This window comes from Antedon mediterranea, chromosome 11 (assembly GCF_964355755.1).
Source record: "Antedon mediterranea chromosome 11, ecAntMedi1.1, whole genome shotgun sequence".
In the NCBI taxonomy this organism is placed as follows: domain Eukaryota; kingdom Metazoa; phylum Echinodermata; class Crinoidea; order Comatulida; family Antedonidae; genus Antedon; species Antedon mediterranea.
In genome coordinates, this window is record NC_092680.1 from 13,707,334 (window position 1) to 13,721,579 (window position 14,246).

Sequence of the window (14,246 nt, forward strand, 5' to 3'; positions counted from 1 at the left end):
TTTTCGAGAAAAACTCGAAAACAGAGACCCCACTAAAACGTCTCATTATATTGGGGGTCTCTTTTTTCGAGATTTCCCGAGACCCCCTAATATAATCCCTGTTTATTAAGAGTGTTGCAAATATCCACCAACGAGCTTGGTCATAAATTATTAAAACCCAACTTTTATCGCAAAAACCGTGAATTTATGTTTATTTATTTATCAATTTATTTATTTTTTTTTAATTCATTTTTTTAAGGCTCGCCTAACACAATATATTTGTCTTCATCCTCAAGTCTGACCTCATCATTTTGTTATTGCATTGTACGTTATTATCTTTTATGCTTGTAAATAAATGTTACGAAACTAGTGTCAGCTTTTGAAATATTCTCCCGCTTTTTAGCTTCTAAAGGCACAGCATACGTTTTAGTGGGGTCAATATTACGTAATATTGACTTAATATTGAGACGTTTTAGTGGGGTCTCTGTTTTCGAGAAAAACTCAAAAACAGAGACCCCCTATATAACGTAATATTGAGACGTTTTAGTGGGGCTCTCTGTTTTCGAGAAAATCTCGAAAACAGAGACCCTGGGTCTCGGGTCTCTGGTCTCTGTTTTCGAGACACCCATATTAGATTGTTATTTTTTATATTAAATAATGTTTTTGAACACATTTACGGCCGCCATCTTGTTGGTTCACCCTCTGGAGCAGTGAGAGGTAAAGCCGAAGCAAAAATGATATAATGTGGCCTTGACCTTGAAGTATCGTGCACGCGCGCATCACAAATACAATATCGTCTTGAACTAGTATTATTATTAAACCAACGTTAACATGCAAAAATAGTGCGCACAAGCATCAAATGGTAATAATCCAACGCGTAAAGCTTGGTTCTCATTAGGACGTAACGCAAGAACGTAAACGCAACGCAAGCGTTTTAACCAATGACAAGCGAAATTATAGACAGTTGCAATCACAAGCGAATAAGCCATCACTTGTGATTGGTCAATTCACTTGCGTTGCGTTACGTCCTTGTGTTGCGTCACTAGTGGGAACCACGCTTTAACAACCCTAAGACCGGGCCTAAGACGTATCGTGATTACACAATTATTGAAACAACTCAATACAATGTATATAATAATCAACACGTACGTAGGCCTAGGCCTAACGCCTACGTAATATTAACACGTACATACGTGATATATTAACACGTACGTACGTACGTATTATTATTATTACGTACGTACGTAATATTTATTTACGTACGTACGTGTTAATAGTACGTACTTAAAGCTTGGTTCCCACTAGAACGTAGCGCAAGGACGTAAACGCAACGCAAGCGTTTTAACCAATGACCAGCGAAGTTATAGACAGTTAGCAATCACAAGCGAATAAGCCATCGCTTTTGATTAGTCAATCACTTGCGTTGCGTTACGTCCTTGTGTTGCGTCGCTAGTGGGAACCACGCTTACAGATTGGTTCCCACTAGAACGTAACGCAAGGACGTAAACGCAACGCAAGCGTTTTAACCAATGACAAGCGAAGTTATAGACAGCAATCACAAGCGAATAAGCCATCTCTTGTGATTGGTCAATTCACTTGCGTTGCGTTACGTCCTTGCGTTGCGTCGCTAGTAGGAACCACGCTTAAATCAAAGTAGAGACGTACAAGATGATCTCCATCCATATTAGAACTATCTGCTAAGCATCTCTATCTTTGCTTTACTATTACGTAAGTAGGTAAAGCGCAACGCAAGTGTATTAAATAAATATTACGTACGTACGTAAAAATAATAATAGGTATAGCCTATCTGTATATCTTTGGTACGCATGTGTCTTTTAACACACTGTACTATCATAAACACTAGTTACTAGTCAATCTATCCTATAAAAATTAAATATGAAAAATCAATTAAGGTAATCAATACAAATACAATTTCTTAAGCGTGGTTCCCACTAGCGACGACGCAACGCAAGGACGTAACGCAACGCAAGTGAATTGACCAATCACCAAAAGAAGCAGCTTGTTAATTTGGTTACCAATCGTAAGAAGCAGCTTGTTAATTTGGTTACCAATCGTAAGCTGTAGTTGTTACGTTCCTAGTGGGTAGCTTGAGGGTAGTTTTCCTAGGGGGTAATTGTCCTAGGGGGTAGTTGTCCTAGAGGGTAATTGTCCTAGGGGGTAATTGTCCTAGAGGGTAGTTGTCCTAGAGGAGGTAGTTGTCCTAAGAGGGTAGTTTTCCTAAGAGGGTAGTTTTCCTAAGAGGGTAGTTTTCCTGGATGCTAGTCAAGTCGCCCCATCGCAAAGTCGCCCCATACAAAGTCGCCCCATACACAGTCGCCCCATCGCAAAGTCGCCCCATCGCAAAGTCGCCCTGACACAGTCGCCCCATTGCAATGTCGCCCCATCGCAAAGTCGCCCCATCGCAAAGTCGCCCCATCGCAAAGTCGCCCCAACACAAAGTCGCCCCATCGCAAAGTCGCCCCAAAACGTTAAAAAATAGTTTAAAAGTGCGTAAAATGTCGCAATGATACACAAAATAACACGGAACGTGTAGGCATAAAAGGGGAAGCCCCGCCATGTAGTCTCAGGTCACACGATCAGCACGCTCCCCAATCATCAGAGAGGAAGCCCCCAACTAATCACTCCGCGGTCGCACTAACGTGGTAGCTCTCACCAGAGGGAAACCCCCGTATTATTACTCCGCCGTTGTCACACTACAACGCACCATCTGAAGATGGGGAAACCCCGTCGGAGTTTTACGATGATATCAGTCGCGTTCGAAATCGGTGGCGTTTAATTTTGGTCGCGATAAAATGATGTTATACGATCTAGATTATTTTTACTTTGGTCGATGAATATTTATTATTATTAGGCCTAGGCCTATATTAATAATTGATTGTTTTTATTTTACACTGAGGTCTATGATGAGAGAAAGATGTGTGCCTTAAAAATCTGTGTCTTTTATTTTTTATATGCAACAAATTAGGTAAAACAATTTATTTATAAACATTCAGTTTACTATTATATACATAGTATTACAATGAACATTGATTATAAGCCTGGAAATGCAATCCCATCATTATATCCATTATAAAATTGCATCATATCGCCACTATATGTCGTAAATGATGACGTGCATGTGTGTATTCGTCGTACGTCCGTGTACGTATTATTCCGTGCCTCTTCACTGTCTTGTTTATTAAAATTAAATAAACACCCGATATGAGGATATTTATTAGGCATGATAATTAGAATGTTCTATAACCAAAAGGGTTGAAAAGAATTTCTTCAGTAAAATGATCATTCTGCTGTTGAATAAAAAGCGACTCGCAATCTTAAACATTCTCTGAAACCAATCGGAGCTGCTCCTTCTGGTATCTGTTTCATTCTCACAGCTGCTACGTCTTTCTGCTGCCCGTCGGGGATTCCCCTTTTTAAAAAACACGCACACGATAATCATACTGTACGATGGTGTTTCCATGGTCAAAATGTAGCATTTTAATTTTACTAAAATACCTGCATGTAAAACAATCATATCGGCGATGAAATCCTTTTTTTTTTTATTTCTTCATTTTGAAAAGTCATTATAAAATTAAGACACATAACTTGTCAATAAATGCAAAATGATCAATAAGTAGCCTATAACACTCATTGTCTCACAACACTGTAAATAACGAAATAAAACCGTGGGCGACTTTGCGATGGGGCGACTTTGCGTTGGGGCGACTTTGCGTTGAGGCGATTTTGCGTTGGGGCGACTTTGCGATGGGGCGACTTTGTAATGGGGCGACTGTGCCGGGGCGACTTTGTTTTGGGGCGACTTTGCGATGGGGCGACTTTGTATTGGGCGACTTTGTATGGGGCGACTTTGCGATGGGGCGACTTGACTGGATCCCGTTTTCCTAAGAGGGTAGTTGTCCTAGGAGGGTGATTGTCCAGGGGGTTATTGTCCGGGTGGTAGTTGTTCAGGGCGTAGTTGTCCTAGACCCTATTGATGTCTTCTTTACTTATAAATATTGCAAGAGGGCTCTTTACATTATGGTTCCCTGTCAATTGAGATTTTGCACTGGGTTACACAACTATATCTCCTCTTTACACGTATAGTTAATAAATTGATTCAAATAATAAATGCAGTGATTTTTTATTTTAGATTTCAGAACAAAATACCCTTTTTAAAGCAATAATCTATATTTATGTCAGCAAAATTTTGGAAAAAAACAAAAATGCCCTTGTTTTTCAATTGATGCTATGCTTGAGCAAAACTACAATGTTTAGGCCTTATTTAGGGCATGCAACTGTTTTGATATCGTCAATAGATAATTTCCATACATTCTTCAAAGCTTGCCATCCTCGTTTCTGCGAGCAAAGTATATATGTGTTTGTTGGATCCATTGAATGATAGTATAAACCCATCAGCAGGGATTGAACGAGACGTGCACACATCATAGTAACAACCATGTTAACTTCAAAATCTGGTATTTTCGAAACACTCCCATATCCTGAGAGAAACCATTTACAGATGCTCGGGATTGATGATTCTTCTATGTCGGTCAACATCATGTAGGCTAGGCTGATGCTGACATCAAAGATGTAAGGGGATACTGTTGTGTCGCCAAAATCTATCACTCCACTTAACATATACCTTTGTTGACTGGTGGGTACATTTGATGGTGTCACTAATATATTCAACTCATTTAAATCACCATGGATAATACCTGATAAAATGACAATTGAAATTTGTTTAAATTGGTATATAGAAACGGTATTGAAAGATAATATAGCATTCTGTAGCTTTGAATGCTCAAACTTGAATACTTTAAAATACAGTAATTTCAAATATCCCACAATGCAATCACACTATTTGTGGTGTATGAACACAAATTCAGTGCTATTATGCATGTAAACTTTTGCTGCTTACTATAAAACATCCCACAATGCAATGTAAAATCACATAATTTAATAGCAGATTTTTTCACTGTTTTTTTCATTAAAAATATTTTTAAAAATAATAATAATCTTTAAAAATGAATACACTTCCCACCTCTAGTTAAATTGTCATAGACAGGTAAAACCTCTGCTTCAAATTTATTAAGAACAGCTTCAGAAATATCCCGTTGCCATTGCTCCTTTACAAGATGTGCATAAGCACGTGTATGAACTGCTGATCGCAAGTGCCACTCAAAATCCTCCCGGATCAAAGATGGATGCTCGTAACCCTAAATAAAAACAAATAATAATAATTTTTTATTTAGACACCAGGCTTATACATATAAGTAAAAACATAGAGGTAGAAAACTTTTAAAATACATCCCAACATCATTGTTACAATTCCCTACTTTGGCAATAGTGTCTTATTTTTAAGAAATAATTTTTATAAGCATCTATTTTTATAAATCTATCTCTAATGTACAATAATCCATTTTATTATATAAGCATCTATTTTTATAATCTATCTCTAATGTACAATAATCCATTTTATTATATAAGCATCTATTTTTATAATCTATCTCTAATGTACAATAACCCATTTTATTATATAAGCATCTATTTTTATAATCTATCTCTAATGTACAATAACCCATTTTATTATATAAGCATCTATTTTTATAATCTATCTCTAATGTACAATAACCCATTTTATTATATAAGCATCTATTTTTATAATCTATCTCTAATGTACAATAACCCATTTTATTATATAAGCATCTATTTTTATAATCTATCTCTAATGTACAATAACCCATTTTATTATATAAGCATCTATTTTTATAATCTATCTCTAATGTACAATAACCCATTTTATTATATAAGCATCTATTTTTATAATCTATCTCTAATGTACAATAACCCATTTTATTATATAAGCATCTATTTTTATAATCTATCTCTAATGTACAATAACCCATTTTATTATATAAGCATCTATTTTTATAATCTATCTCTAATGTACAATAACCCATTTTATTATATAAGCATCTATTTTTATAATCTATCTCTAATGTACAATAACCCATTTTATTATATAAGCATCTATTTTTATAATCTATCTCTAATGTACAATAACCCATTTTATTATATAAGCATCTATTTTTATAATCTATCTCTAATGTACAATAACCCATTTTATTATATAAGCATCTATTTTTATAATCTATCTCTAATGTACAATAACCCATTTTATTATATAAGCATCTATTTTTATAATCTATCTCTAATGTACAATAACCCATTTTATTATATAAGCATCTATTTTTATAATCTATCTCTAATGTACAATAACCCATTTTATTATATAAGCATCTATTTTTATAATCTATCTCTAATGTACAATAACCCATTTTATTATATAAGCATCTATTTTTATAATCTATCTCTAATGTACAATAACCCATTTTATTATATAAGCATCTATTTTTATAATCTATCTCTAATGTACAATAACCCATTTTATTATATAAGCATCTATTTTTATAATCTATCTCTAATGTACAATAACCCATTTTATTATATAAGCATCTATTTTTATAATCTATCTCTAATGTACAATAACCCATTTTATTATATAAGCATCTATTTTTATAATCTATCTCTAATGTACAATAACCCATTTTATTATATAAGCATCTATTTTTATAATCTATCTCTAATGTACAATAACCCATTTTATTATATAAGCATCTATTTTTATAATCTATCTCTAATGTACAATAACCCATTTTATTATATAAGCATCTATTTTTATAATCTATCTCTAATGTACAATAACCCATTTTATTATATAAGCATCTATTTTTATAATCTATCTCTAATGTACAATAACCCATTTTATTATATAAGCATCTATTTTTATAATCTATCTCTAATGTACAATAATCCATTTTATTATATAAGCATCTATTTTTATAATCTATCTCTAATGTACAATAACCCATTTTATTATATAAGCATCTATTTTTATAATCTATCTCTAATGTACAATAACCCATTTTATTATATAAGCATCTATTTTTATAATCTATCTCTAATGTACAATAACCCATTTTATTATATAAGCATCTATTTTTATAATCTATCTCTAATGTACAATAACCCATTTTATTATATAAGCATCTATTTTTATAATCTATCTCTAATGTACAATAATCCATTTTATTATATAAGCATCTATTTTTATAATCTATCTCTAATGTACAATAACCCATTTTATTATATAAGCATCTATTTTTATAATCTATCTCTAATGTACAATAACCCATTTTATTATATAAGCATCTATTTTTATAATCTATCTCTAATGTACAATAACCCATTTTATTATATAAGCATCTATTTTTATAATCTATCTCTAATGTACAATAATCCATTTTATTATATAAGCATCTATTTTTATAATCTATCTCTAATGTACAATAACCCATTTTATTATATAAGTATCTATTTTTATAATCTATCTCTAATGTACAATAACCCATTTTATTATATAAGCATCTATTTTTATAATCTATCTCTAATGTACAATAACCCATTTTATTATATAAGTATCTATTTTTATAATCTATCTCTAATGTACAATAACCCATTTTATTATATAAGTATCTATTTTTATAATCTATCTCTAATGTACAATAACCCATTTTATTATATAAGTATCTATTTTTATAATCTATCTCTAATGTACAATAACCCATTTTATTATATAAGCATCTATTTTTATAATCTATCTCTAATGTACAATAACCCATTTTATTATATAAGCATCTATTTTTATAATCTATCTCTAATGTACAATAACCCATTTTATTATATAAGCATCTATTTTTATAATCTATCTCTAATGTACAATAACCCATTTTATTATATAAGCATCTATTTTTATAATCTATCTCTAATGTACAATAACCCATTTTATTATATAAGCATCTATTTTTATAATCTATCTCTAATGTACAATAATCCATTTTATTATATAAGCATCTATTTTTATAATCTATCTCTAATGTACAATAACCCATTTTATTATATAAGCATCTATTTTTATAATCTATCTCTAATGTACAATAACCCATTTTATTATATAAGCATCTATTTTTATAATCTATCTCTAATGTACAATAACCCATTTTATTATATAAGCATCTATTTTTATAATCTATCTCTAATGTACAATAATCCATTTTATTATATAAGCATCTATTTTTATAATCTATCTCTAATGTACAATAACCCATTTTATTATATAAGTATCTATTTTTATAATCTATCTCTAATGTACAATAACCCATTTTATTATATAAGCATCTATTTTTATAATCTATCTCTAATGTACAATAACCCATTTTATTATATAAGCATCTATTTTTATAATCTATCTCTAATGTACAATAACCCATTTTATTATATAAGTATCTATTTTTATAATCTATCTCTAATGTACAATAATCCATTTTATTATATAAGCATCTATTTTTATAATCTATCTCTAATGTACAATAACCCATTTTATTATATAAGTATCTATTTTTATAATCTATCTCTAATGTACAATAACCCATTTTATTATATAAGTATCTATTTTTATAATCTATCTCTAATGTACAATAACCCATTTTATTATATAAGCATCTATTTTTATAATCTATCTCTAATGTACAATAACCCATTTTATTATATAAGTATCTATTTTTATAATCTATCTCTAATGTACAATAATCCATTTTATTATATAAGCATCTATTTTTATAATCTATCTCTAATGTACAATAACCCATTTTATTATATAAGTATCTATTTTTATAATCTATCTCTAATGTACAATAATCCATTTTATTATATAAGCATCTATTTTTATAATCTATCTCTAATGTACAATAACCCATTTTATTATATAAGTATCTATTTTTATAATCTATCTCTAATGTACAATAACCCATTTTATTATATAAGCATCTATTTTTATAATCTATCTCTAATGTACAATAACCCATTTTATTATATAAGTATCTATTTTTATAATCTATCTCTAATGTACAATAATCCATTTTATTATATAAGCATCTATTTTTATAATCTATCTCTAATGTACAATAACCCATTTTATTATATAAGTATCTATTTTTATAATCTATCTCTAATGTACAATAACCCATTTTATTATATAAGCATCTATTTTTATAATCTATCTCTAATGTACAATAATCCATTTTATTATATAAGTATCTATTTTTATAATCTATCTCTAATGTACAATAACCCATTTTATTATATAAGTATCTATTTTTATAATCTATCTCTAATGTACAATAACCCATTTTATTATATAAGTATCTATTTTTATAATCTATCTCTAATGTACAATAACCCATTTTATTATATAAGCATCTATTTTTATAATCTATCTCTAATGTACAATAACCCATTTTATTATATAAGTATCTATTTTTATAATCTATCTCTAATGTACAATAACCCATTTTATTATATAAGCATCTATTTTTATAATCTATCTCTAATGTACAATAATCCATTTTATTATATAAGTATCTATTTTTATAATCTATCTCTAATGTACAATAACCCATTTTATTATATAAGTATCTATTTTTATAATCTATCTCTAATGTACAATAACCCATTTTATTATATAAGCATCTATTTTTATAATCTATCTCTAATGTACAATAACCCATTTTATTATATAAGCATCTATTTTTATAATCTATCTCTAATGTACAATAACCCATTTTATTATATAAGCATCTATTTTTATAATCTATCTCTAATGTACAATAACCCATTTTATTATATAAGCATCTATTTTTATAATCTATCTCTAATGTACAATAACCCATTTTATTATATAAGCATCTATTTTTATAATCTATCTCTAATGTACAATAACCCATTTTATTATATAAGTATCTATTTTTATAATCTATCTCTAATGTACAATAACCCATTTTATTATATAAGTATCTATTTTTATAATCTATCTCTAATGTACAATAACCCATTTTATTATATAAGTATCTATTTTTATAATCTATCTCTAATGTACAATAACCCATTTTATTATATAAGCATCTATTTTTATAATCTATCTCTAATGTACAATAACCCATTTTATTATATAAGCATCTATTTTTATAATCTATCTCTAATGTACAATAACCCATTTTATTATATAAGCATCTATTTTTATAATCTATCTCTAATGTACAATAACCCATTTTATTATATAAGCATCTATTTTTATAATCTATCTCTAATGTACAATAACCCATTTTATTATATAAGCATCTATTTTTATAATCTATCTCTAATGTACAATAATCCATTTTATTATATAAGCATCTATTTTTATAATCTATCTCTAATGTACAATAACCCATTTTATTATATAAGCATCTATTTTTATAATCTATCTCTAATGTACAATAACCCATTTTATTATATAAGCATCTATTTTTATAATCTATCTCTAATGTACAATAACCCATTTTATTATATAAGCATCTATTTTTATAATCTATCTCTAATGTACAATAATCCATTTTATTATATAAGCATCTATTTTTATAATCTATCTCTAATGTACAATAACCCATTTTATTATATAAGTATCTATTTTTATAATCTATCTCTAATGTACAATAACCCATTTTATTATATAAGCATCTATTTTTATAATCTATCTCTAATGTACAATAACCCATTTTATTATATAAGCATCTATTTTTATAATCTATCTCTAATGTACAATAACCCATTTTATTATATAAGTATCTATTTTTATAATCTATCTCTAATGTACAATAATCCATTTTATTATATAAGCATCTATTTTTATAATCTATCTCTAATGTACAATAACCCATTTTATTATATAAGTATCTATTTTTATAATCTATCTCTAATGTACAATAACCCATTTTATTATATAAGTATCTATTTTTATAATCTATCTCTAATGTACAATAACCCATTTTATTATATAAGCATCTATTTTTATAATCTATCTCTAATGTACAATAACCCATTTTATTATATAAGTATCTATTTTTATAATCTATCTCTAATGTACAATAATCCATTTTATTATATAAGCATCTATTTTTATAATCTATCTCTAATGTACAATAACCCATTTTATTATATAAGTATCTATTTTTATAATCTATCTCTAATGTACAATAATCCATTTTATTATATAAGCATCTATTTTTATAATCTATCTCTAATGTACAATAACCCATTTTATTATATAAGTATCTATTTTTATAATCTATCTCTAATGTACAATAACCCATTTTATTATATAAGCATCTATTTTTATAATCTATCTCTAATGTACAATAACCCATTTTATTATATAAGTATCTATTTTTATAATCTATCTCTAATGTACAATAATCCATTTTATTATATAAGCATCTATTTTTATAATCTATCTCTAATGTACAATAACCCATTTTATTATATAAGTATCTATTTTTATAATCTATCTCTAATGTACAATAACCCATTTTATTATATAAGCATCTATTTTTATAATCTATCTCTAATGTACAATAATCCATTTTATTATATAAGTATCTATTTTTATAATCTATCTCTAATGTACAATAACCCATTTTATTATATAAGTATCTATTTTTATAATCTATCTCTAATGTACAATAACCCATTTTATTATATAAGTATCTATTTTTATAATCTATCTCTAATGTACAATAACCCATTTTATTATATAAGCATCTATTTTTATAATCTATCTCTAATGTACAATAACCCATTTTATTATATAAGTATCTATTTTTATAATCTATCTCTAATGTACAATAACCCATTTTATTATATAAGCATCTATTTTTATAATCTATCTCTAATGTACAATAATCCATTTTATTATATAAGTATCTATTTTTATAATCTATCTCTAATGTACAATAACCCATTTTATTATATAAGTATCTATTTTTATAATCTATCTCTAATGTACAATAACCCATTTTATTATATAAGCATCTATTTTTATAATCTATCTCTAATGTACAATAACCCATTTTATTATATAAGCATCTATTTTTATAATCTATCTCTAATGTACAATAACCCATTTTATTATATAAGCATCTATTTTTATAATCTATCTCTAATGTACAATAACCCATTTTATTATATAAGCATCTATTTTTATAATCTATCTCTAATGTACAATAACCCATTTTATTATATAAGCATCTATTTTTATAATCTATCTCTAATGTACAATAACCCATTTTATTATATAAGCATCTATTTTTATAATCTATCTCTAATGTACAATAATCCATTTTATTATATAAGCATCTATTTTTATAATCTATCTCTAATGTACAATAACCCATTTTATTATATAAGCATCTATTTTTATAATCTATCTCTAATGTACAATAATCCATTTTATTATATAAGCATCTATTTTTATAATCTATCTCTAATGTACAATAACCCATTTTATTATATAAGCATCTATTTTTATAATCTATCTCTAATGTACAATAACCCATTTTATTATATAAGCATCTATTTTTATAATCTATCTCTAATGTACAATAACCCATTTTATTATATAAGCATCTATTTTTATAATCTATCTCTAATGTACAATAATCCATTTTATTATATAAGCATCTATTTTTATAATCTATCTCTAATGTACAATAACCCATTTTATTATATAAGCATCTATTTTTATAATCTATCTCTAATGTACAATAACCCATTTTATTATATAAGTATCTATTTTTATAATCTATCTCTAATGTACAATAATCCATTTTATTATATAAGCATCTATTTTTATAATCTATCTCTAATGTACAATAACCCATTTTATTATATAAGTATCTATTTTTATAATCTATCTCTAATGTACAATAATCCATTTTATTATATAAGCATCTATTTTTATAATCTATCTCTAATGTACAATAACCCATTTTATTATATAAGTATCTATTTTTATAATCTATCTCTAATGTACAATAACCCATTTTATTATATAAGCATCTATTTTTATAATCTATCTCTAATGTACAATAACCCATTTTATTATATAAGTATCTATTTTTATAATCTATCTCTAATGTACAATAATCCATTTTATTATATAAGCATCTATTTTTATAATCTATCTCTAATGTACAATAACCCATTTTATTATATAAGTATCTATTTTTATAATCTATCTCTAATGTACAATAACCCATTTTATTATATAAGCATCTATTTTTATAATCTATCTCTAATGTACAATAATCCATTTTATTATATAAGTATCTATTTTTATAATCTATCTCTAATGTACAATAACCCATTTTATTATATAAGTATCTATTTTTATAATCTATCTCTAATGTACAATAACCCATTTTATTATATAAGTATCTATTTTTATAATCTATCTCTAATGTACAATAACCCATTTTATTATATAAGCATCTATTTTTATAATCTATCTCTAATGTACAATAACCCATTTTATTATATAAGTATCTATTTTTATAATCTATCTCTAATGTACAATAACCCATTTTATTATATAAGCATCTATTTTTATAATCTATCTCTAATGTACAATAATCCATTTTATTATATAAGTATCTATTTTTATAATCTATCTCTAATGTACAATAACCCATTTTATTATATAAGTATCTATTTTTATAATCTATCTCTAATGTACAATAACCCATTTTATTATATAAGCATCTATTTTTATAATCTATCTCTAATGTACAATAACCCATTTTATTATATAAGCATCTATTTTTATAATCTATCTCTAATGTACAATAACCCATTTTATTATATAAGCATCTATTTTTATAATCTATCTCTAATGTACAATAACCCATTTTATTATATAAGCATCTATTTTTATAATCTATCTCTAATGTACAATAACCCATTTTATTATATAAGCATCTATTTTTATAATCTATCTCTAATGTACAATAACCCATTTTATTATATAAGCATCTATTTTTATAATCTATCTCTAATGTACAATAACCCATTTTATTATATAAGCATCTATTTTTATAATCTATCTCTAATGTACAATAACCCATTTTATTATATAAGCATCTATTTTTATAATCTATCTCTAATGTACAATAATCCATTTTATTATATAAGCATCTATTTTTATAATCTATCTCTAATGTACAATAACCCATTTTATTATATAAGCATCTATTTTTATAATCTATCTCTAATGTACA

At 26.6% G+C, this 14,246-nt stretch overlaps 1 protein-coding gene across 1 annotated transcript in view; it reads right to left on the reverse strand.

Annotated features, from left to right (window-relative positions):
• Nucleotides 1–4,103: 4,103 nt before the first annotated feature.
• LOC140062712 (hydroxylysine kinase-like) overlaps nt 4,104–14,246 on the reverse strand; it is a 33,725-nt gene continuing 23,582 nt past the window's right edge. Inside the window, exons 4-5 of the mRNA XM_072109024.1 lie at nt 5,021–5,195; nt 4,104–4,694 (exon numbers count right to left, since the gene is read on the reverse strand). Of these exons, the coding sequence (XP_071965125.1) occupies nt 4,258–4,694; nt 5,021–5,195 (612 nt within the window). The 3' untranslated portion in view covers nt 4,104–4,257. The remainder of the gene's footprint in view (nt 4,695–5,020; nt 5,196–14,246) is intronic.